We start from the raw sequence: 26,879 nt of genomic DNA, 5'->3' as shown, positions 1-26,879 counted from the left end.
ACTCAATTACTTTTGCAGTAAAAAGAAATGAGTTATGATTTGTTTTGGATGAGCACGTTATTAAATTAATGACTTGTTGCAAATGTTTTAACCTAAATGTTTTAGTTGAATAACATTGGTAAAACTTTGCACTTTACCTTATCCAGGATAATGAACCTATTCTAGGCAAAACCCTAAAACTCAGTCCACTTTAAATTACGCTACAATAATAGCGTACTGCTATGTGATACATGGAATATGAAATTTTTAAAAAGTTATAGCGATCAAATTATGCACCTCAATTAATTAGGCAATAAGCCATGAAAGATCTGTTGTTACCAGAGGGTGAAAACTAGTTTGCTATTTAATGACCCAAGCTGAAGTCAGGCTGAGCGAACCTGAAAGAAGGCACTCGTTAACCACAGGAAGGATGAATTTTGAGAATTGTAATTACCATAGTAAATGGAATTTGGTGGTTTATTACCACCCCCTTTTGAAACATAACATTATAAAGAATTCCTGTCCTCAGCAAGGCAGGAAGCTTGATATCCTCCCCTGTTTATTTTATAATTACTCAATAAAATCCAGATGAAATTAGTTGTTACCAGTAATTAATGACCAGTTTAATAAAAAAGAAGGGAGTCGAGCAGATGGTGATTATTTTTTTAATAGGGCCTGCTCTAAGGGATCATCCTGATAATAAACTCTTAACAGAAGTTTGTAGCTAAAATGGCTGGTGGTCCATCTCATTGGTTACCGAGGCTAGTGTAATCCTTGCTTTTAAGAGCTAGGGCTCATTTCTTCACCAGCTAAAATTTTTAAAGTAAATGGCACTCTGGTTACTGCCACAAATAAAATAGTTTCCATTAGCACAACGGGGGTTGGGATGGGGAGATTCTAAAAGGAAGTTGAGCCCTGTGCATGTCTTAGGAAATCCAGAGGCCCCTTTTCTATGGGGATGTTGAACATGAGATGGAGTCAAGGTTGAACAGGTATTAAAGATGCTCAGAGAACCCTGTGTGAAAATGAAAGTTCGTATCATCCAGTCCTTTTTGAGAAGTGGCACATCTATATGGGAGACAGAGTAAGAATGGCGAGGTCAGTGTTGGCCACACACCCCTCTTACCCTTAGCTGGTGAGCAGGATTTTCCATTTTTTGTAAGAGATGTGAGCGCTGCTTTCCTGGCAGTCATGCTTATTAACACGTGAGAGTCGGAAATGCAGTCTGCAAACAGAGGGGACACAGAATTATACAGACATAACAGACGCTGAGGGTGCCTGCACGCAGTTCTCAATATCCAAGACCCTGGCCCCGCCTCTGCTTGAAGCCTCATCCTGCTCCTGACGTGCTCGCCACGTTCTGCTGGAGAATCGCTGGCGCTGTTCCCCTAGGTCCCCCCACCAGGCTGCTGGCTTCCTCCTCTCCACGTCTCCCTCAGCCCTTGTACCTCCATACATACTTGTTAAGTAGAATTACAGCACACATAGTCCTGGGCTCAGTAGCTGCTGCAAATGTTAGGAGCAATTCCCTACATTCGATCACAATTTTCCAAATTATAAGGATTTTCAGGAACATTCAACCCACATGGCAACTATGTCAGTGGACATTCTCAGCCCCATTTGTTTTGGCCCCATCCCTGCCTCTCTGCTATGTCCCCAGCCTCGTGTTTGTCCTACTTTTTCTGCCCTTCTTATCAGTCATTCTATTTTATTGTACTTTTATGGATCCTGGAGAGCCACCTTGCATTCTTCCAGAGCTGGCAGAAAGAAAGAAATGAGTAAATCATACCCCCGTTTTACAGATAAGAGAACCAAAACCCAGAGAGCTTAAAAATTTGATCACAGGCATGGGATTAGCATGCGGTAGAGCTGGATGCGGGTCTTGTCTGCAGTTCCCACCATGGTCTTTCTGCACCACAGCCCTTGCTGAGTCAGAACCTCACCAAGAATGAATGAGAGGGCTTCCTTGGTGGCACAGTGGTTGAGAGTCCGCCTGCCGATGCAAGGGACATGGGTTCGTGCCCCGGTCCAGGAAGATCCCACATGCCGTGGAGCTGCTGGGCCCGTGAGCCATGGCCACTGAATTTAAGTGGCCAAAGTATCTCTTTGCTTGCATTTAAGAGGAATGGGGCATCTGGAAGGGCTCCCGTGGGTGGGCTGGAATTTCTTCTTCTGGAAATTTCAATCAGGCAGGAGATGAAGGGAAAGGAAGGGTTTGAGCTGAGCTCTGATGCAGCCTGAAGGGGACAAGTGGTTTCCATCTTTAGAGCAGTAAATGTGCCCACTGTCTAGCATCCTCAAGGCCCCTTGGAGGTTGCCCAGGCCTGGCCCACCCAGCACTGTTCACGACGGGGTCTCCCTGTCCACATCCCTCCTCCACCTACAGGCAGAGAGCGAGAGAAGCCAGGCCTTAGGAAAGAACATTCTCCTCCCAGTCCTACTTGCCCAAAAGGTGTGGCCTTATTCTGGTTTTTGTTTTTTCTTAACAATGCATTGTTCAGAAAATTAAAAATTAAAATTAAAAACATCAGAAAAAGTCAATTTGGTTACCAAAAAAAAGGAAAATAATACAAGCTCTTCTGTAATGACGTCCCTTTGGTTCCATTAGGCCTGATGAGGCACATTCTCAAGGCCCCTCAGGAGATGAATCAACTCTTTCAAAGGCACTGGGGTTCCATTCAGTGAATTACCCACTAAATGGCTCCCAGTTATCCTGAAAGAGATAACATCTCCTTGCAGATTCTTCATGTTCTCCCAGGGAGTGATGCACACACAGAGAAATTGTGGTTAATTGCATAAATGAGGCAGAAGTCGGCTGTATGTAAATTCAGCACTGTGGTTGCAAACACTACCTAGGACAATCAGAAGCAAGGGTGGGGAGAATGGGAGCTTCATTTTGGCATCCTCCAATCTTTTCCCCATTTTAATAGGCAACACTGGCATTCTGTTTGCATGCTTCTTGCATTTTAATCCCCAGAATTCCTCTCTCCCCAATTCTGCGTTGTGTGTTTTAGGGCCACTTGTGCTGTGAGTAGTCACCAAAGCCCCATTGTAAATTATATAGAGGAAAAAGTTGGAAATCTTTTAATGGGCTTTTCAGAACTCTAAATTTCAAGGTTTGTGTTCTAATTTTAACCTTAACCTTAGCAGGCTCCTTTATCGCCTTGCTCGTGCCTTTCTCATTACCCCCTCTCCTTCCTCCCTCTGTGCATCGCCCACCTCCATCTACAGGGGTGGGTGGGAAATTCCCTTTTGAAGTCAATGGGTGCTCCAGACACTAGGATAAAGAGCATGGGGTAGACTGGCCCAAGATCTTTCTCACCAAAGGAAAAGAGAGTTTTGTCTCAGATCTTACCAAAGTGAAACTCCTTACTGTAAAGGCATTGTGAGCGAACTTTTCATTCCCAATGAGGAAAAGAACTAGACTTTTCCTCTGGATAACATTGATTACACAGTAAGAAATACAGGATCGGATAAATTCATGAAGGCTTCCCCCAGGCAACTGAAAGGGGAGGTTTAAGTGAAAATCATTGTGAAGTACCCTTCGCAGCAGGGAGCTGCATCAGAGCTTTTATTCCAACAAGTTGTTGGGATCTCATTATTAAGGGAGTTTGTGGACAGTTTGCAATTAAATTTGAACCACTTCCTGCACGTTGCATCAAAACCATGGGATGCTGTGTCTTGGGCTAACATTTTTCTGCACATAGTGTACGCGGCTCTGAGCTGGAGGGCATAAATGTCATACCTTTCAAAGGGAAGATATCTTTGCACCAAACAGTCGTGTAAACAGTAAATACATATACTTTTTTTAATTACAAAAGTTGGATCTTCAGTCTTAAGCAAAATATTTGTTCCCCAAATGCTTATCTAAAGTGTAAGAGGAGAAATAAATTATTAAGCCTGAAAAAAGTATAAGAACTCCATTTTTCAGTGACTTTGGGGGCTCCTCTTCCTCTTGCTGGCTAAAATGTATAGGCATTCTCCACCGCCACCCCCAGTTTCCCTTCTCAACCCTTGTCCCTGCTCTCCCTCCCTGCGTACTCTCCTGCTTTCCTCTCTGGGTGGATGACTCCCAAGTCTAGGTTGCTAACCTGTTTGTTTATCCCCCTTGGATGTCCCACCACCATTTCAAACCCAGCATATCCAGAACTGAACTTTTATCAGCTATAACAGCACCGTCCAACAGAACTTTCTGTGATGATGGAAACATTCCATTTCCATGCTATCCAATATGGTTGCCACTGGCCACATGTGGCTACTTAGGTTTAAATTAATTAAAATTAAATAAAATAAAAAATTCAGTTCCTCAGTCACACTAGCTACATTTCAAGTGCACAGTAGCCTCATAGGCTAATGGCTGTTGGATTGGGCATCACAGATCTTGAGCGTTTTTGCTTATATCTTTCCCGCAGCATTTTATTAGCTGTGGGTCCTTGGGCAAACTACCTGATGTCTCTGAGACTCAATTTTGTCATCTGTAAAATGGGACTGATAATAACCCCTGACGAGGTGGTGGTGAGGATTCAGTAAGGCAATAGTTAGAAGACACGTAGCTTAGTACATACTGAAAAGGCTTTTTTTAAATTGTAAATCCTTTTCCCTTCTCCAGTATTAACTTCCGATATCCACCTGAAGCTTAGATGATGTGAACTCACCAGAGCCATTATGGCTCAGTTTGCACTTTGTAGGAACACCAGAAGCACTCTGGGTTTAAGCTGTAGACCTTTAGGGTTTGGTTACTGGAAAGGTTCTGAGCGATTCTCTGCAGGCGGGTTAATACAAGAGGTCTCTGCAGGATCTAACAAGATTCTCCTAGGTTGCTGGGAAGTATTCAGTATTTTAGTTAGGACATTAGCCTTGTTTCCCAGGGCATAATGGCAGTAGAAAAATCCCCAAGAGACTAGCATGTGTGGGAATGTTTAGAGAGAGCCCGTTTGGTCCGGTGAACACCAGAGGGGTAGGGGGCAGTTCGGTTTGTGAGCGTGAGCCTGACGAACGACTCCCTGGGCATCAGAAATGGCCTGGGCATTGGGTGCAGAGGTGTCCAGGGCCTTCTGGGAGAGCAGGGCCTCAGTCCTCACACAGGAAGCCCTCTGCCGTGGACCAGTCCTGCACACTCAACAAGTTTAAAGGGGGGGGGGGGTGGTTTATATCCTGGCTGCAGTCCACTAAAGCTTTAATTACATTCATTAGGGATTTGGAATAAACAGGTTGGTCAGCCTGAAATGGAGGCCCGTGCTCTCTGTGAAGAAAAGCTTCGCTAAATAAACCAGCAGGATAAACAGGATTTGGGGGGCACATGTATTTCTGGGAACCAGCTGGTGCTAAGGATTAGTGCACGCTTTTGGCATGCAAATAAAGACTGCTCATTGTCAATCCGCTGAAGGTCTGGAAGCCCCTCCAAGAAACACTTCGTTAGCAGTTAAATACAGCGGCATTCTTGAAAATTTTAAACACGTACCCACACACATACCCTGAATTTTTTTTTTTTTCAAAATAACCTGTAAAGTCCCTGTTTGGGATGGAACACGTGGGGGAAAGGTGATTAGGGGATCTTGTAAAATACAAATTAATTTTGAAGCAGTACTGACTAGTAATTTTGTATTATTCCCTTTTCTCCCCAAATTTAAAGGACCCCAGCAGTACCATTATGATATTCAAAGCAGTGCACCATTCAACACTATAATGGGTCCCCCATAGCTGAGAGTTGGGAGCCATTGGCTCAGACCTTCCATATTAATAGACCTTTGGTGTGTCATTCAACAGTATATACTCTGTATAATAGTGCTCAAATTTTGCAGACATTATAGTTTAGCTGTGTCTGTGTCAGAGGGAGACCCTGCAGTTATGCCACTAACCATCTTACTCAATTTTGAATCTTCATTAGATATTTCCCAGGGACTATGTAGAAATTTTTTTTTCTCTCTTCTCTCTTGCCTTCTCCCTTATTCTTCTGCCATTTATTTTATCCCTATGTATTTTTCAAGCGATCAGATGAACACAGGATGATAAGAAATATGTGAAGGATAATAATCATGACCTAAAAAGGGAAGAGGGGAGAAAGTTTAACCAAGATGCAAAATGTTGGTAACATGGCAGTTCATCACACTAACCTCTCTAGTTTTGTGTTTTTGAAAATATCTCTGATAAAAAATTTAAATAATCACCATCCTCAACCCCTTCATCCTCTTCACCTCCAGCATTTACTCACAGTTTATAGCTTTTCAGGTATCTTTAGCATTCACAAACTCCTTGGGTTAAGTCAAGCAGGAAGAAGACACAGGGACGTTCATACCCCTTTGAGTTTTTAAAAAATGATTATTCAGTCCTCAAATGTGTGCGTACTTACCTGAAGAATCCAATACCTAAACGCATTTATCAGGTGCAAACCTCCTGGAAAACAGGGAACACCAAACACTTTAGTCCAGAAGCAGCTTAACTGAACTCTTGCAACAAAAAGAAAGAAGAATCACTTGGGAAAATAATCAGCTTCCAAGGCCCATGAAACTTGAGGTCTGTGCCTCACTTGGGGACAGTTCTCATCTTGGACAAAGTCAACTTTCTCCCTCAGCTATTAAGTGTATTGTCTGCCATCGTTGCTCCCTGATTCTCTGAGGATGGATAATGCATGTACCAACTGAGTTAGAATATGCCTCGGGTGGGATATTAGCTGAAATATTAGTGGAAATATCAGCGGATATTGGGGGAAATGTGTAAGTCAGAGATGGCACAAACTTTCAACTTATACATCACCTTAATCAGTGGATAGTGGCAACCTAGGGCTGGTGAAAAGGAAGATTCTAAGGCTGAATCCAGAAGCAGCACAGGGAAAAGGGCTGGGATGGAGTTGCAATGGCTCTCATGGGCCGAGTGGATTATAAGTGACACTGGAGACGCCGTGCGTGCCGTCCCTGGCATAAACAAACCCTACCTGTGTGAGATCTCCTCTGACGTTGAGAGTCCTCTTCCATCTCACACGCTTCCTCTCCTCTTTCTCAACCCAAAGTCTCCTTAGCCAGAGTGCTCCAGTTCACCCCATCCCCTGGTTCTAGATTCACTCCAAGTCACTTGTCTTAACTAAACGTTGACTGTCACCCAGCCCACTTGGTCAGAAGAGCCGACCTAAGTGGGTTGGTCATGGCAGCGTCAGAGAAGTGCTTTTCTTTGGAAACAGAGACTTTTGACCCCAGACTTAGATTTCTGTCTAAGTCCATCTTAGGTAGACTGGACTGCATAGGTTCCCTGCACAAATGACCTCTTACATAAGAATTATCCAGTCAGATGACTGTTACATTTTTGACATAATTCCTGGGTGAGAGTCAGGGGCATAGGGCCAACACCATGGAAATAGCAAGAGTCTGAGCAGCCTCCTGACATATGTGCAGTATTTTGCTGAGCCAAGTGCTCTTCATGCTTTTATCTAGCGAGATCTTGACAATAACCCCCATGAGGTAGGTGTTAGGGTTACCTCTGTTTTATAAATGAGGATCCCAAGACAAGAGAGGGTAAATAATTTGCCGAAGCTTGAATACCTAAATAAGGAGTTTGCCCCCAGAAGCTAGACTTTCAACCAAGCTGTGTTCACAGCTGTTAATGATACTGGAACTAAAACTCTGGAGACTTAAATCCAATTTTTTTTTCTTTAGTTTTTAAACTTTTCCCAGCTTATGAGGAGAATTATGCATCATCTCATTAGCAGTTTACATGGAAACCTCAAATAACTCAGTTAATTTACTTCCAGAGGAGGCAAAACAAGGAAACTCAAAAGCTATTTGTAGTTTTGTACCACAAAACCTCATAAAATACAGCTTCTTTGTTTTGTTCATTGATTTTTACACGGATGTCAAATTAGCAATGAAAACCATGTGTAAGGAATAGCCATAGTTATTTCCAATTCGATGAAAGTAGAAAAGGAATGGAAAGGATGATAGAGAGTTGCCAACAGAGGGATATTCCAGTTGGCCGTCAAACCAGAGATTTGTGGGCTTCGTTTTCAGAAGTGGTTTTTATTCTTGGCATTGACGATGAAAGAGACCACAGTTTACTCTATTCGGGCTAAAGTAAATCAAAATTAATTGCTTCACTGATAATTTACGCTGACCTGTGGCTTTAAGTAGTGATTGCTGGAACCTGAACCAGAGATTTCATTAAGGTAGATTAACTATATTATTCCTTTGTTGTGAGAAAATACCCAGTATTTACTGGGAATATACAAAATAATGGTATTCAGGGATGGGATTTTGTTCATTACTGCAGTTACTTAGCCTCCATGCATGAATTTCATTTGAGCGCTAAAATTCCGGGAAAGAGATTATCGGTTTTAAAAAAAAGTAATTCTTAAGTACTCTTCACAGACAGCTACTAGTCTTTGAATGATGCTGTTCATAAGGGTGTTTCTGTTGGTCTGCAGTCTCCAAGTTGCCTAGGGCGTGTGGGGCCCAGGAGCAGGGGCATCCAACACTCACCGCCCCTGTGTGTTGTTTCTCCAAGCTCTGGGAAAGGAGAAGCCCCTGGGTCTGGGTGCTCATGTATTTGGCTTCTTTCAGTTTGCAGCATATTGCAAATGATTCCTCCTAAATTTAATAGTTCCATTTTAGTCAACATTCCTTGAAACTGAATTTTTAACAATGGCCATGATAGAAAATAAAGTTGGATATTTTTAATAACTTGTATCTAGAGAATAGTTATAAGCAACATATTATTATAAACAGTATATTACAATGTACATATGATGTGATTACAAACTAATAAAATTAAATTTTATATTGTAGCTTCTCTGCATCTCAAAAAAAGTTAAGTACATTTATTCTTCCCCTGTTCTACTGTTACCATAATCTCAGAATAAAGGACAGTCTTTCTCATGAAAGGATTATTTTATTCCAAGATTATGTCCTTTCTATATTTTATGTTACAATGGCTTTTTCTTTTTAATGAGAGGCTGGTGATGGTAGGTGGTAGGTAGATAAGGTGTACCACTTGGCAATAGAAATGGGCAACCGAGTGTTAGTTATTAAATAAACTTATTTATTTATTTACTTATTTTTGGCTGAGTTGGGTCGTTGCTACGTGCGGGCTTTCTCTAGTTGTGGTGAGCGGGGGCTACTCTTCATTGCGGTGTGCAGGCTTCTCATTGTGGTGGCTTCTCTTGTTGCGGAGCACGGGCTCAGTAGTTGTGGCGCATGGGCTTAGTTGCTCCACAGCATGTGGGATCTTCCCGGACCAGGGCTCGACCCGTGTCCCCTGCATTGGCAGGCGGATTCTTAACCACTGCTCCACCAGGGAGGTCCCTAAATAAGTATTTTTTAAAATTTTAGAATACTCAAGCTATACTATAGCTGCTCTATAAAAAAAAAAAAAAAGAAAGAAATACAGTTGTCAAGAGAGTAGTTAAGAGGAAGATCACCTCTTCTCTTTTTTTCTTATGTCCTTCTCTTTTCTCCTCTCTCTGTCCCCCAAAATAAGGTGAACTCTTAATAAACTAGCTACAGTGTTTGATATGAAATTGGCTTGCCCTGGTGTTAATTTCTTTTGTGCAAATTAGACTGGAACTACTCCTCAAAGTCCAGGAACTATATCCTTCTGTATGTATCACATGTAAACTTAGTAAAGAAAAGGGAGGAAGAAAAAAGGTGTCTCACTTAATGCAGTAAATCTGTTGGTTTTGGGTTGGTACCCAAGAACCAAATCTGACTCATTGGTGTGCTTCACAAGTTATGCCCACAACCCATGTGAATATCAGATGAAAATCTCACACACACAAACACACAAACCCCTCACAAGTTAAGTGCCAAACTGATCTGATTAGATGGTGTGGGTTTTCTTCTGGTGCTTCTTTTAGTTTTATTATTTTGCATTAACTTTTTAACAGCAGCCTATTAAAAGAGGCTCTGAGTTTTGGTGACACTGCGAAAAATTTTATGAAGCTTCAAAATCCACCCCACAGGCCTCAGATTGTGAAGGCAAAAATAGCTCTGGGATGAGAAGTGAAACATATGATTGTTCAAAACGTGACTAGAAACTTTCTGAAATTAATGTTACTTGGGAGTCCAAATTGTCTTTTGTATTTGAAAAGAAGAGCATTCGTTAAGTTCCGTGATCACCAGGAAAGGCCCTTCTCTTAAGGAAGGGGCGCAGACAAGCAGTCACTCCACTTGCTGCCAGCAGGTCATGTTTCACTGGCCAGCTGTTCTAACCAAACACCCCTCAACCTCACTGTGGCTTTAAGTTGCTAAAATGAGAGGAGCCACCCCATGAATTTATTAGCAGATGTGTGTTCTGAAAGCCATCATTACCTTGAGACCTAGAACAGCCAGGTCCTCTGACATGTGGACCACACATGATCACATGATGAAATGTGCCATTATTCCCATAGCCTCTATTCGAATGTCTTACGGATCATTCTGCTTCCTTACTGGCTTTCCGTCCATCCTTGTCCTGGATTGCGTGTTGTAATAGTTGGAGAAAAGGAAAATCCCTAAGGTACTCTCCACTGGAAAGATCGATTGTTGTCCTTGTCAGGTCAGAGATCCCACTGTCCGGAGCGATGAGTTAGCAGATTTGCGAGTGCTTAGAATTGTGGTCTATCTGCCAGCTCCTAGCAGCTTTCCTTAGAAGCTTTCTTGGTTTCACAAACTGGTTTTCACCAAAACATGGCAATGCCCAAAGGGCCATTGAAAAGGCAGATCAAAGCTTTTGAGCTTGAAATGAAGTAGTTGGATGTGGTACTTTGTTCAGAGGTCTGGTTGTGGACCACATCTGAGCCTTGTGTGACTTTATGAATCTCCCAAGTAGAGGGCAGCCTATAACTGCATAGAAAAACACCTTTCCATCAAGTAGCTGTGCTCCTGTTGCCTGTTCTGCTAGAAAGGCCTTCTACAGTTGGCTTCTTCTCAAGAAATCAAGGCAGAGAAGTAAAGAAGAGGAGGTGTGTGGGTTTATAGATGCTCCACCTCCCAGCACGTTGTCCTTAAGGAGAGGAACCATCTGTTTGTATTCCAGCTACTGTAACTACCTTTTTCAAATTTGCCTGTGATTGAAGCAGTAATTTAATCAATCAATGCATGCAGAAACAGTGAAGGTGGCTTGTTGCTTTCAGAATCAGCAGAACTCATGATGGCAATACTTATCCTAATACTTAGTAGTTCAGCTCAGAAGTAACCAAACTGCGACGTTAAGCGTCAGAATGAAAGATTTGTGAGTTAGGATTTGCAGAACAAGAGTCGTTCATATGACATTTGTCAAACACCGAGTGCCAGGCCCTATTCCAGGTGCTTTACATGTATTAATTCACTTCATCTTCACAACTCTGTAAGATAGCCCTTATTATTTTCACCATTTATAGGTAAGAAAACAGGCACAGAGAGGTTAGGTAACGTGCCCAAGGTCACATAGCTGGAGAATATAGAGGAGAAATTAGCATCTAAACAGTCTGCCTACAAAGCCCACCTCTTAACTGCTACACTAATATTTTCAAACAGCAGGCCGTGACCTATTAGTAGGTCAAGAAATTAGTGTGGTGGTCATGACCAGGATGTTTTGTTAAAATCAAATAGAATAGAAAAATATCAGAGTGTATCACAGGTAGTAAGGATTGTTTCAAGAAATTTTTGTTTCAGATGTTTACATAAAAATTCTTTGTCTTGGGCTTCCCTGGTGGCGAAGTGGTTGAGAGTCCGCCTGCCGATGCAGGGGACACGAGTTCGTGCCCGGGTTCGGGAAGATCCCACATGCCGCGGAGCGGCTGGGCCCGTGAGCCATGGCCGCTGAGCCTGCGCATCCGGAGCCTGTGCTCCGCAACGGGAGAGGCCACAACAGTGAGAGGCCCGCGTACCACAAAAAAAAAAAAAAAAAAAAAAAAAAAAAATGCTTTGTCTTTGTGCCCAGATACGTTTCACAAGTCATAGTTCTTCTAATTTCAGAAAGACAATATGGTGCAAATACTGCCTATTACAAAACTCTCCCTACAGGGTCCAGGGCAGCCCCCTGTAATCAAACACACTGATGTTTGTGCAGTGAAGCATATAAATATTCACACTAAATACAATAAATAAAGTGTGTAAATAGCCTTTAAGTAGTTCATGGCAGGGTTGGTCCCCCCGTGAGTTTTGCTGTCAAACATAAGAAACCTTCCAATTTTCAGAGCTCTAGAGATTTCAAAATTGCCGATTGTGGACCTAATTATACATGTGTGTGTACAGGCTTTCTTATAATGGATTGAGGTCAAAAAAGTTTGGGAAACACGGCCTGCGGGAATCATTGACTGTTGGAGCTGGGAAGGAACATAGGGGTGATATATTTCTTATAACCATAAAACCAAAACTGCTCAGTTTTAACAAGTAGAAAAACCAGGGCCAGACCGGGGGTTGGGGGGAGCATTGGGACTTCCAGAGGCCACCCACTTCTTCTCCCCAAAACGAGCCTCCTGACACACAGCTCCGGCCTCTGGACTACCCGGCCTCTTCAGAGTCTTATAATAACAACCAAACCACGCCATGCATCTCAGAGTTTGGATTCTTGTCGGGTTTTTCTGAGAGAGGCTCGAATTTCTAGTGGTCACTTGCATCACTGGGTTCTCCAGAGCGGGCGGAAGCCAAGTGGTTTTGCCCCAGCAAGACACTTGGGCTCAGGTGTTTGGCCGGAGAGTGAGGTGCAGGGCGGGCTCTGCCCGGGCTCCAGCCAACTCTGTAAATTTCCTGAGTTTGTGGTTGAAACTGGTCTCCATGGACCAGCAATTTGACATTTTCCCCCTGCGGTGTTATAGTCATGTTTCCACGTTTAATATGTCAGACTGAATGAACATTGTGGTCTAAGGATTTAAAAGATTTATAATGGAGTCTTGAAAATTTACTTAAGGAATATGTACTTCCCCAAGCAATAACAAATATTACTGCAAATGACCATATTAAATTAAAGTAACTTGGGCATTTCTGATTTGTAGGAAGGTTAAAATTAATCTTATGGCAGTTTCAGTTTCAAAAGGAAAACATGACTTTGCCTCACCACAGATTTGCAGGCTGTTAGTCAACAGTGAATGAACCCTCAAGTGACTTTTTTTTTATTTAAGGAATATCCAGTTCAGTCTATGTGTAGAAAAGCAATACTAGAAGGAAAATACCCTGAAAAATCAACCATAGTTGTATCTGCAAACTTCAAAGGTTCTGGTAAAAAAATTTTTCATAAGCTGAGTGGTGAGTACATGGAGTGTCATTTTATTCTTCTTTAAACTGTGCTTGTAAATATGTACCCTCAGTTGTGTGTGTATTACCGAATTTTTAAAAATGTTTTTAAGCACAAGTCACAAATCTATAAAAATTTTTCTATAAGTGTTCTTTAATGAGAAGTCTTATTTTTATACTTTTAAAAAGGAAAAGGTGGCTTCCTTATCCATCCTTCATCCCTTCCCCGATTAGCTCCTTTAGTGAATAGGCAAGGAGCCTGGTTCAAATGCTTTCTTTCCGTATTAAAAAAATAATAATAATAACTACAGGTATGCTGGTAAATGTTTAACGACTGACTCTTGGGGTGGGGAGAAAACCCTGATTTGTAATATTTGCCAGTTTCCATGGTTTAAGTACTCCCATCATGGCCAGTTTCAAGCAACCAACATTACATTGCTGAACAGAGTTGGGAAGAAATGTGCAGGAGCATACAGCATCATATATGATATGACATTATATGATATGACATTATTATTACATTATAATTATTATTACATTATTATTACATTAATATGACATTATTAATGTAAATAACCTAAATAGCATAGATAATAGTAAAATGAAAGAAGATGATAAGAACTGATAAACCTTGTGTATTGTTACCTTTATTTTTTTAATTTTATTTATTTATTTTTTTTGCGGTACGCGGGCCTCTCACTGTCGTGACCTCTCCCGTTGCGGAGCACAGGCTCCGGACGCGCAGGCTCAGTGGCCATGGCTCACGGGCCCAGCCACTCCGCGGCATGTGGGATGTTCCCGGACCGGGGCACGAACCCGTGTCCCCTGCATTGGCAGGCGGACTCTCAACCACTGTGCCACCAGGGAAGCCCTGTTACCTTTATTTTTAATATGCTTAATTTTAAGTTCACATAATTTATTTTTTATTTATTTTTATTTTGTATTGGAATTTAGTTGATTAACGATGTTAGTTTCAGGTGTACAGCAGAGTGATTCAGTTTTACATATACATGTATCCTTTTTCAAGTTCTTTTTCCATTTAGGTTATTACAAAGTATTGAGCAGAGTTCCCTGTGCTATACAGTAGGTCCTTGTTGGTTATTTTATTTTATTTTTTTAACTTTTTATTTTACATTGGACTATAGCCAATTAACAATGTTGTGATAGTTTCAGGTGCACAGCAAAGGAACTCAGCCATACGTATACATGTATCCATTCTCCCCCAAACTCCCCTTCCATCCAGGCTGCCACATAGCATTGAGCAGAGTTCCCTGTGCTATGCAGTTGGTCCTTGTTGTTTATCCATTTTAAATATAACAGTGTGTACATGTGGATCCCAAACTCCCTAACTATCCCTTCCCCCCTGGTAACCATAAGTTCATTCTCTAAGTCTGAGTCTGTTTCTGTTTTGTAAATAAGTTCATTTGTATCGTTTCTTTTTAGATTCCGCATATAAGGGATATCATACGATTGTTATCTATTTTAAATATAGCAGTGTGTACATGTCAATCCCAAACTCCCAATCACATAATTTAATTTTTAATAATGGGTATGTTTAACAACTGGCCTAAATCCCTAAAAATTTAATGATCAGCTCTCACAAGCCAGCATAAGCCCGCACCGGCACACGAGTACTCAGAAGAGTTGCCATTGCAAAGCAGAAAGAATTCAGGGACGTGGGCACAGCGAGCCTTCCCTGCATCACAGCCCAGTGAGGCTACAAATCCAGGGCCCCCAGGAGCCAAGGGACCCCACAGAGCAGAACTGGCAGACCCTGGGAGGATGAAGGCCCCTGCTCTTCCAGTTGCCCCACTTCCAACGTGTAAACCCCTGAGGGGTTTCCTCTGCATTTCCTCAGGCCCTAAGCTTCAGCTCCTTAACCCCTTTCAACTTAACCATGACTCTCCAGCTAACACAAGAAAGCTCAGGGTTCTTTGCTGTGCCAGTGGCAGCCTGGCAGAGCAGGAACGTTCGACAGGGTCCCAAGGCTGACTTCTCAGATGCCAGCTCCGCCACCAGCCAGCAAAGTGACCTTGAACAGCCCCCTTCACCTCATTTCCCAGTTACTGTGAAAAATGAGGGGGTTGGATGAGGTGACCTGTCTCATCCAGGTTCCTCGCTGCTCTAAAACCCCATGTGGGCTGCGATGACTGAGGGCTTCAGAGAAGATCACGAGTCATGTCAAAATCCACTGAGAAAAACTCATCAGACCACAGAGTGGTGTGGCTTCCCAAGCCTGAGCTCTCTCTCATCTGGGAATACAGGGGAAACATTTCTAATCCTGATGAAGGAAAGATCTGGGCTCTGGTCCTTCAAGGACGTGTCGAAGTGCAGCTGCCCTTGAAGGTGGAAAATGCTCAGAGCCAACTTAAGTCCAGTTCTTGGCTGCAGTCACAGCCTTTGTTTTTTCTGCCTCATCAGGTTCTTTATAAACTTGTCTCCCCAGGTGATTCTTTGCCATTGGGAATCCACCCATCTTTTGACAGACAACTGTATTGATGGAACATTGCTTGAAAACTTTAAGGTTTAAACAAGTCTCCAAAAAATAGGTGAAGTCATGGGTGATAAGTGAAAGAGGAACAGTGCAACACTGCCAAGGGAGAAACTGGTGAATGTTATCCAGCGCTCCAAAGGCGTTCTTATGCCCATGCGTGTGTGTGTGTTGTCACCAGGAATAAATTCTGCAGCTGTGGATCTTGGTATGGCAAGCTCGCCTTGATTTATGGGTATAGCTGCAAGTTCATAACCACCAATCCAAGGGAGAAGGAGGGAGAGTGGAGAGAGAGAAGGGTTGGCAGAAGTGTTTTATGAGTTTCATGTTTAATGCTTTTAACATGGTGCCTCGTTCTCGCTTCTAGAAAACACTTAGCAGACACAAGCCAAAAATAGATGGCTGTCCATAGCCAACCAAATCCATGAGGGGGTGAAGGTGAGGGATATGTGTGTGCACATTGTCGTGGTTGTTTATAGTTGTTTGTATCTCCGAGCTGTAGGAGAGTATTTATTTTACAGTAAAAACTGTGAGCTGTGATACTTTTATACTTTTTAACCAGAGTAAGAGAAGACACTGCAAAGCCTGCAAAGCTTGCTAGCTCACTCTCTCTCTCTGGCAGGAGTTTCTTTCTGACACTCTCTATGCACTCTCTGGGCTGATTCCTGGTCAGCTATTCCACATCCTATCCTACTGTACATGAGGCATGAACCAGGTGCTTTCAGAGCCATAGACATGCAGTGCATCCTCAAGAATCTTGGAGTAAGGTAGATGGAATATACAGATAAGACCACATTTATGAAGCTTTCTATAATAATAACAGCCACTTCCTACATGACAGGCACTGCTGCCTCGTTTAATCTTCACAACAGTCCTCTGAAGTCAGCACTATTATTGCCTTGTCCACCAGCAGGTGACCTTCCTCCACCATGAATATTCAGACTCACAAGATGACCAGAGGCCGCCATGGGCGCTGGGTCTTTTCAGAGAGATAAAAGGCAGAGCCACAGCCTGCCAGCAGGGCCGCGTCACACCTTCTGTGAAGTCCTTACTGGTACACATGGCAGTCTATCCAGATGCAGATGGAAGATGCCCCTCGGGCAAAGCTGGGAGCTGCCCTGGAATCAAAGCTCTTATAACGCTCCCTGGACACGCTCCCCAGTTCTCTGCAAGGGGCATGTTCAGGGGCAAGATCACGGCGCTCAGGAAGCCCAGAGCTCTGGCTTCCTAACAGGTGTGGACAGATGGTTTCTAGCTCCTCCCACTCCAGATGTCATTTACCAGTTGGGGGGGGTCAGTCTTAATATAAGCAGTGTTGCCCTGTAGCATGTTTGACTTAACGTCTTGGCAGGTTACCAGAGTTAACCAAAGATCAAAGTCTCTTATAGAAAGGGAAAAGAGGTATGGTAACCCTTTATCTACAATTATTAGTCCCATTTTTCAGAGAATAAAGCTGAGGCTTAGAGAGGTTCATCAACTTGCCTCGAGTCACATAGTAAGTCACACAGCCAGCATTTGAACCCTGGCCTGCCTGACTCCAAGTCCCATGCTTTGAACTAAGATGCAAGATGTAAATTTTTCCTTCTATTCCATAGCATATCTGTGTTGATTTTCCTATTTAAAAAACTAACTTAGGGCTTCCCTGGTGGTGCAGTGGTTAAGAATCCGCCTGCCAATGCAGGGGACATGGGTTCGAGCCCTCGTCCGGGAAGATCCCACATGCCATGGAGCAACTAAGCCCGTGCGCCACAACTGCTGAGCCTGCAAGCCACAACTACTGAAACCCATGCTCCGCAACAAGAGAAGCTACCGCAGTGACAAGCCCACGCACCACAACGAAGAGTAGCCCCCGCTCACTGCAACTAGAGAAAGCCCGCACGCAGCAACGAAGACCCAACACAGCCAAAAATAAATAAATAAATTAAATAAATTGAGGAAAGAAAACCTAACTTGAATGACCTACACTGAAAACACTTGGTCTTCCTGGAAGAAGCAATATGTTTAGCCTGTGGTTTCACCCACTCCCTGGTGCACTGCATACCCCAGTTGAAGAAGCTCAGCAGTATGGCAGTTAGCAGTTGTACTTAGAATAATAAACGAAAGCACCCGTTCCTGCTTTTCTCTATAGTCCAGATTTTGAGTAGAGATTTATGAGGAGGGAAAAAAGAAGTTTTAAGAGCAACAGAACCAACTTTACATCTGAAAATAAATGAGTACGTGGCTGCCGGGTGCAAACAATTCTGTTTTACATTGTCATTCCTTTCTTCTTTTTAAATCATCACCATCTTGTAGCACAAAACCGAAGAGCTCAAGGCAAAACTTGTAGCTTTATTACAGTTTGGTTCAACATATAAAATCCAGTTTATGCATATAGATTATATTGCAAAAGCCCTTTAAGAAATGTGCCAGCCATGTTCCAAGTGTAAAAGTAGACATTTTAAGACACTGTAACTCTATTGTAACATTTTTTCATTGGGTGTTTGAGCAACTCAAAGCTTTTACCAGGCATGAGAGCTATCTGCTGACTTACAAAATGCCGCAGTGTAATGAAGACAAATATAAAGGAATTTTGTAGGCAGAATGTGAAATGGGTTGGGTAAAATACCATGTTTAAGCGCAATGGAATTAGTTTACGATGAATTGTATTAAAATAGTCAAAGCACAGTTGGTGAGAGGGTGGGGTACGGAGGGGAGTTGAGAGGTATGGTTATGGTCTGGTTCTTCGCTTAGGCAGTGGGCACAAGTGTATGTTTTTTTCACCTAAACATTTTCATATACTCTATTCACTAGGCTTTTCATCGCAGTTTTCAAAAATGCAGTTGACATTTGCTCTTTAGGTAGGGGATACCATTTCATAGATTGTTTTGAGTCTCTTAGTACATGAATTTATGAAATACTAGTTTAAACAGTGAGAAAAGAACAAAGTTTGAATATAACTAGCATAGGAGAAGTGTTGAAAGAATAACTTTGAAGTTTCCGAAGTGAAACTACCAAGAAAAGTCACCTTTCCCTTTATGAGTAATAAGATCACAACATGAACAGATCTTTCTCCGTGATCTTCCTCCTGGTACAGTGCTCGTACCCTCTTATTGAATCTGCTTGGGCAGGTTTGTTCAGTCATTTGATAAATGTTTGCTAAGATGGGCCTGGCAGCGTGCTAGCAAAGATGATAGGGACTCGGGTCCTTCCTTTTCAGCTAATGGCTGGGGAGACAAGACCTTCAGTCAGCCTAGGAAGTGTTAAAAACCCAAATAATATGAGAATCCAGAGTACAAAAAAGAATCAAAGTTTTCATGAAGCCGTAGATGTTCAGTGGCACAAACAATAAATACTACCAACCTACAGATGAAGGAAGTCCTCTGGAGCTGGGGGTGGTTGGGGAACTTCGAGAGCAGGTGTACTTTCTGAGGGTCGAGAGGACCTTCCCAGAGAGGCAGTCTTGTAACTGAAGGCAGTGTAGTGAGTACGGAGTCTATGTGTGTCCATTTCCTGCACAGAGGGTTTGCCCAGGGAAGAAAGGATCCTGACTTTGAGGAACTTTAAAACAAGGAGCTAGAAGATAATTTCATCATGTAGGAAAAGGGCAACTGTTGTGAGTTTTTGAAGTTGGGACCTGTGAATAAGCCCCTTTCCCAGGGTGGAGCGCCTGTCAAACTTGAGTTCACTGTCATAATCCTCCGGCTCTGTATATGGTCCTGGTTACTCATACATGGTCCCTTCCACTGTTGCTGCAGGTTCATGACAGACGCTGCCCGCCGAGAGCAGGAGTCCCTAAAGAAGAAGATTCAGCCGAAGCTCTCGCTGACCTTGTCCAGCTCCGTGTCTCGAGGGAATGTGTCCACGCCGCCTCGCCACAGCAGCGGAAGCCTTACTCCCCCCGTGACCCCGCCCATCACCCCCTCCTCTTCATTCCGCAGCAGCACTCCAACCGGTGAGTGGCTTGGCCCGTGGGGAGTGTGTGTGTGTGTGTGTGTGTGTGTGTGTGTGTGTGTGTGTGCGCGTGTGTGCGCGCGCGCGGTGTGCTGGGGGCCGGGGACAGATCATGATTCAGAGCCACCTCTTCTTTGACCCTTTACTGGTCCCTATAGCGTTTGCTGATTCATTCATCTATTTATTATGGAAGAAATATTTATAAATTATCCTTTATAATATGCATGTGATGATGGTTTTACAGATATGTTTTCAAGCCTTTACTGTTTGTTATGTATGAAGTGATGCAGTGTCTTGGATTTGCTTCGGTCAAGTTGAGAAGTAGATCAAACAAGATCGATTGTATGTTGTTTATTGCCATGTGCTGATTATTGTTGAAGCTGGGTGACGTATACATAGGGGTTTGTCATACCATTCTCCCTATTTTTGCTTATGTAAGAAATTTTCCATGAGAGGGTGATTAATTTGAAAAAATTAGAGTGCCTCCCATGTGCCCGGCCTGAGCTATAGTAGTGAGCCCAAGGAGACCCCTCCCTATTCTTCCCGATGGACTGAGGCCTAGTGGAAGATGTTGGCATTTTAGGGGGCCAATGAGAACACTCCTTCTTGCCTTCCCCTCCCAAATGGAAGCAATTTGAAAAATAAAACAAGACTCGGAGGTGAAGATTAAAATTGACTTTATTACTGCATAAGGCTAAACTGCAGAATAGAGCTAGCTAGCATCTGTAACAACTGTCTTCCCTGAGTTGAACTTATTCCCAAACATTCCTTCGAAGCTTGCCTGCCTGGGAGCAGACCAGAGTGCGCCCAGGCCCTGAGCTGAACAGGCTCAGAACCTTTTCCCAAGTAAGAGATCCGTTAAGTCAGCAGTGATAGAAGATGGTAGAAAGAGGCTGGAAAGGTCCCCTCCTCTTCTTTTTTGCATCTGAGCACAGGGAATATATTTCCCCTCACTCCCATAGGGGTATAGACAGGCATTCATCCAATAAATACACCAATAAATATAACATTGTAACCATAAACTCGCTATATGGAAGAACTCAGTGATAGGAGAGCATACAGAGAAGGGCTTGACAGGGTCAGGAAAGACTTCCCTGAAAGGTAAGTAGGGAAAGAGGGAAAGAAGGCGCATCCAGCCAAGCAGACAGCATTTTTCAAAGGCTCCATGATGGGGAGCCTGGCAGGTCCCAGGTACTGAAGGTCGGCCAGGTGGTGGGGTGTTTGTTAGATGAGGCCAAGGAGGTCTGCAGGGACCAGGGCACTTAGGGTGTCATCCTAAGAGCAAAAAGAAGCCACTTAGAATCACACCATCACTTCAGTAGCATTGCCCCTTGACCATGGGTGAAAATGTTTATTTTTCTCTTACAGTTTACGTATTTCTTTTATCCATCTCCCATCAAGGGAGGTGACCGCAGTCATATTTCTCAGTGTTTTAGAATATAACTTTCACAAAATAGTAATTGGGAAAAGGGATTCCCTAATAAGTTTGGGGAAATGTTGGGTTAGACAAAAGTAAACTGGTTTCTTCAATACAGGGCTTTAATATATACATTGTTATTCTCCAAGAGGAGGGTTTAGAAAGCTTTCCAAATTTAGTCGCTTTGATTAGAGGACCTCTTTTTCTAGGGGCATCTCTGGGGGCTCATGGTTGGCAGATACCCTGTGTTCCATCAGGACTGGACATTTTGAAGACAGGATAGGTGCGCAAGGCAGACAGACTGAGTTCCTACGGAACTTCGCCCGTTACAAATCACTGATGATACCAATTACTTAGGTTTCTGTGCGAGCGTTAAACGTGATAGATATGCATGCCTTAAACACTCAGTAAATGTTCGTCTCTGTGGTCCAGAGTCTTCAACCAGTTGCTTCAGGAACAGAATCGGAGGTCATTCTATAGAGGATGAATTGGTTTCATTTGTGTTGGGCATTTGTCCCTTTCTTTAGATAGACCACCATGTTCCTCTTACATTTTATTTCGTGAAGATTTACTTTCCAGCATCTCTGTGTAACATTTACTGTGTAGATCTAAGGAATGCCATGATAGTGTAGTGTAATTCTTCAATTCTCTTTTCTGAGTATTTCTATGAATATTTATTCATATATAATGTGAATTATGGGGGCAGTTTTATACCTGGCTGTGTTTTATACCTGACTTAATATGGATTGACTCATAGTGAGCACCAGATAACCATGACCTCCCCAATTAATAATGGGAGCTTTAGAACCCCATGAAAATAAAGACATTTTAAAAGTGAGAGTTTATTATTTTTCATGTAAGAATGTTTGGAAGAAATGGAATCATTTCCTTTCCTTCAGACGTAAAGAAATCTTTCTGACACCTTGTCTATTTTAGCAATTTCCCACTGAGAGAATTAATATATGTTGTGGTAAAGATGTATCATTTTCAGTCTGTCAGCATCATTGGTAAGTTATTTGCTGCTTGAATAACATTCCATGTAAACATCAAAAATTAGCAGGGGAAATGGTTTCTTAAACCCTACCCTGTACCATTTTGACTGTATACATTTTTCAATGTTTGAAATGTTATTTTACCTGTAGTTAGAGCGAGCGGCTTATTTTGCCTGACTAATGTGGTTTCAGTCACTTTCATTGCCAGGTTATAAGTAGTTTTCCATGTTTCTACCTTCTAAATTCACTCTTCCAAGTTTCATATTCAGGATGCGTTCCTGGTGCAGAAGTAATAGTCATCTTGCAGAAAATTTCATTTATAAAGTATTCTTTAAAATATACTGTCTTAGTATGGTACTGGCACAAAAACAGATATATAGATCAATGGAACAGGATAGAAAGCCCAGAGATAAACCCACGCACATATGGTCACCTTATCTTTGACAAAGGGGGCAAGAATATACAGTGGAGAAAAGACAGCCTCTTCAGTAAGTGGTGCTGGGAAAACTGGACAGCTACATGTAAAAGAATGAAATTAGAACACTCCCTAACACCATACACAGAAATAAACTCAGAGTGGTTTAAAGACCTAAATGTAAGGCCAGACACTATCAAACTCTTAGAGGAAAACATAGGCAGAACACTCCACTATGACGTAAATCACAGCAAGATCCTTTTTGACCCACCTCCTAGAGTAATGGAAATAAAAACAAAAATAAACAAATGGGACCTAATGAAACTTAAAAGCTTTTGCACAGCAAAGGAAACCATAAACAAGACATAAAGACTACCCTCAGAATGGGAGAAAATATTTGCAAATGAAGCAACTGACAAAGGATTAATCTCCAAAATATACAAGCAGCTCATGCAGCTCAATATCAAACAAACAAACAGTTCAAAAATGGGCAGAAGACCTAAATAGACATTTCTCCAAAGAAGATATACAGATTGCCAACAAACACATGAAAGGATGCTCAACGTCACTAATCATTAGAGAAATGCAAATCAAAACCACAATGAAGTATTACCTCACACCGGTCAGAATGGCCATGATCAAAAAATTTAGAAACAATAAATGCTGGAGAGGGTGTGGAGAAAAGGGAACCCTCCTGCACTGTTGGTAGGAATATAAATTGATACAGCCACTATGGAGAACATTATGGGAGGTTCCATAAAAAACTAAAGATAGAACTACCATATGACCCAGCAATCTTACTACTGGGCATATACCCTGAGAAAACCATAATTCAAAAAGATACATGTACCACAGTGTTCATTGCAACACTATTTACAATAGCCGGGACACGGAAGCAACCTAAATGTCCATCAACAGGTGAACGGATAAAGTAGGTGTGGCACATATATACAATGGAATATTACTCAGCCATAGAAAGGAACGAAATTGAGTTATTTGTAGTGAGGTGGATGGACCTAGAGTCTGTCATACAGACTGAAGTAAGTCAGAAAGAGAAAAACAAATACTGTATGCTAATGCATATACATGGAATCTTAAAAAACGGTACTGATGAACCTAGTGGCAGGGCAGGAATAGAGACGCAGACGTAGAGAACAGACTTGAGGACACAGGGCAGGAAGGGGAAGCTGGGATGAGGTGAGAGAGTAGCATTGACATATATGCACTACCAAATGTAAAATAGATGACTAGTGGGAAGCTGCTGCATGGCACAGGGAGATCAGCTTGATGCTTTGTGACGATCTAGAGGGGTGGGATAGGGAGGGTGGGAGGGAGACTCAAGAGGGAGGGGATATGGAGATATATGTATACATATAGCTGATTCACTTTGTTGTACAGCAGAAACTAACACAACACTGTAAAGCAATTATACTCCAGTAGGGACTTCCTGGTGGCGCAGTGGTTAAAAATCTGCCTGCCAGTTCAGGGGACACAGGATTGATCCCTGGTCTGGGAAGATCCCACATGCCGCAGAGCAACTAGGCCCATGCACCACAACTACTGAGTTCACGCACCACAACTACTGAGCTCATGCACCACAACTACTGAAGCCCGTGTGCCTAGAGCCTGTGCTCTGCAACAAGAGAAGCCACTGCAATGAGGAGTCCGTGCACCACAACGAAGAGTAGTCCCCACTCGCCACAACTAGAGAAAGCCCACGTGCAGCAACAGGAGACCCAACGCAGCCAAAAAATAAATTAAAAAAATTTTTTTAAATTATATTCTAATAAAGATATATAAAAAAATATATATACTCTCTTGACTAGACAGAATTAGATCTCAGTTTCATCCTAGAGTTTCAAGTATTTTTTAAGGATTCTGGAACTAAGATTTATTTTGCAATTTCTAAACCCTAGGGGAATCTTCTTTTCTCATTTTTTTCATTTCCTATCCTCATTTTTTTGTGTTCTTTTTTAATGTACTTTTAAAAAGTATTCACTTAAGGAAAGCTTAGAATGGTTTAAATTGTGGGTCAAGAATCTTTTCTACGAAGGACCAGATAGTAAATACTTCAGGCTCTGCAGGCGATGGGGCCTCTGTTTCAGCTGCTCACCTCTGCTGCTGTAGCAGGAAAGCAGCTATAGAACTATGCAAACAAGTGGACATGGTGTGTTCCATAACACTAAAAGTTTTTGTGGAACCTTATTTACAGATTTGGTCCACAGGCCATAGTTTGCCAACCCTGGTTTAAATCACAGAGATAAAGAATTAAAGATAGGGCACTTCCCTTGCCGTCCAGTGATTAAGACTTCGCCTTCCAACGTAGGGGGTGCGGGTTTGATCCCTGGTCAGGGAGCTAAGATCCTATATGCCTTGGGGCAAAAAAGCAAAACATAGAAGCAATATTGTAACAAATTCAATAAAGACTTTAAAAATGGTCCACATCAAAAAAATCTTTAAAAAAAAGAATTAAAGATAAATGTGATCATTATGTATAAAATAGTCAACAAGGCCCTAACTGTATAGCACAGGGAACTATACTCAATGTTTTGTAATAGCCTATAAGGGAAAAGAATCTGAAAAAAAATCTATCTATCTATCTATCTATCTATATGAATGAATCTGTTTGCTATACACCCGAAACTATCACAACATTGTAAATCAACTGTACCTCAATTAAAAAATATATATATAAATAAAGATAAACGTGATTAAATTCCCTGAAAATAAAGTATTAAAACAATGCATACCATTCTCCTTTAAAAGTAATAATAATCTAGAGTATAACTACCGGGAAGGAAAGGCAACTTAGATTTTTTACTATATATGCCTATGTATGATTATTTAATCCTAACACCAACCCCACTGAGACAGCATTATTAATTCCCATGTACAGATTGAAGAAATAGAGGCTTAATAAGGTTAATTTGCACAAAGTCCTGTGTCTGTCACTTCCAAAAATGAGGTCTTTCCAGTGTACTCATACTTTATTTCCACATTAATCATTATTATATTAACACCTTTTCAAAAACTTCATTAGAGATACATTCAGTAGATTACTCCTTTCTGCCCGTGCACGCACGGTAAGCACTGCTGACGTCTCCCCCCTCCACTGCCGTCATGTCTAAGTCAGAGTCTCCCAAAGAGCCCGAACAGCTGCGGAAGCTCTTCATCGGAGGTTTGAGCTTTGAGACAACCGATGTGAGTCTGAGGAGCCACTTGGAGCAGCGGGGAGCGCTCACAGATTGTGCGGTAACGAGGGATCCAAACAGCAGGCGCTCCAGAGGCTTCGGGTTTGTCACGTATGCCACTGTGGAGGAGGTGGGTGCGGCCACGAATGCAAGGCCACACGAGGTGGATGGAAGAGTGGTGGAACCAAAGAGGGCCGTCTCAAGAGAAGATTCTCAAAGACCTGGTGCCCGCTTAACTGTGAAAAAGATTTTTGTTGGTGGCATTAAAGAAGACACCGAAGAACATCGCCGAAGAGATTATTTTGAACAGTATGAGAAAAATTGAAGTGACCGAAATCATGACTGACCGAGGCAGTGGCAAAAAGAGAGGCTTTGCTTTCGTAACCTTTGATGACCGTGACTCCGTAGACAAGATTGTCATTCAGAAACGCCACACTGTGAATGGCCACAACTGTGAAGTAAGGAAAGCCCTGTCTAAGCGAGAGATGGCTGGTGCTTCATCCAGCCACAGGGGTCGAAGAGGTTCTGGAAACTTTGATGGTGGTCGTGGCGGTGGTTTTGGTGGGAGTGGCAGCTTTGGTCTTGGAGGAAACATCAGTGGTCCAGCTGGCTTTGGTGGCAGCCACGGTGGCGGTGGCTGTGGTGGCAGCGGGATGGCTGTAATGGATTCGGTAATGATGGAATCAGTTTTGGAGGTGGTGGAAGCTACAATGATTTTGGCAATTACAACAATCAATCTGCAAATTTTGGACCTGTGAAAGGAGGAAACTTTGGAGGCAGGAGTTCTGGCCCCTGTGGTGGTGGAGGCCAATACTTTGCCAAACCCGAAACCAAGGTGGCTGTGGCGGTTCCAGCAGCAGCAGGAACTACGGCAGTGGCAGGAGGCTTTAATTACTGCCAGGAAACAAAGCTTAGCAGGAGAGGGGAGCCAGGGAAGTGACGGGGAAGCTACAGGCTACAACAGATTTGTGAACTCCGCCAAGCACAGTGGTGGCAGGGCCTAGATGCTACAAAGAAGACATGTTTTAGACGATACTCATGTGTATGGGCAAAAAACTCGAGGACTGTATTTGTGACTAATTGTATAACAGGTTCTTTTCGTTTCTGTTCTGTGGAAAGTGTAAAGCATTCCAACAAAGGGTTTTTTTTTTTTTTTTTCCAACAAAGGGTTTAAATGTAGGTTTTGTTTGTTTGTTTTTTGGCACCCATGCTGTTGGTTGCTAAATGTAATAGTCTGATCATGACGCTGAATAAATTGTGTCTTTAAAAAAAAAACCAAAAAAACCTCA

The 26,879-nt window shown here is 42.4% G+C and overlaps 1 protein-coding gene across 6 annotated transcripts in view; it reads left to right on the top strand.

Annotated features, from left to right (window-relative positions):
* Positions 1-26,879, top strand: part of JAZF1 (JAZF zinc finger 1) — a 336,089-nt gene that overhangs the window by 266,236 nt on the left and 42,974 nt on the right. For all 6 annotated transcript variants that reach the window (XR_012334016.1, XM_073809767.1, XM_073809766.1 and 3 more), the window contains exon 3: positions 19,380-19,576. Coding sequence is in view for 5 of the 6 variants with exons in the window: in XM_073809767.1 (XP_073665868.1) it covers positions 19,380-19,576 (197 nt within the window). In the remaining variant the exon portion in view is untranslated. The remainder of the gene's footprint in view (positions 1-19,379; positions 19,577-26,879) is intronic.

The sequence above is a fragment of the Tursiops truncatus genome, chromosome 9 (genome assembly GCF_011762595.2).
Source record: "Tursiops truncatus isolate mTurTru1 chromosome 9, mTurTru1.mat.Y, whole genome shotgun sequence".
Taxonomy (NCBI): Eukaryota; Metazoa; Chordata; class Mammalia; order Artiodactyla; family Delphinidae; genus Tursiops; species Tursiops truncatus.
This window is presented reverse-complemented; position numbering and strand designations above follow the sequence as displayed.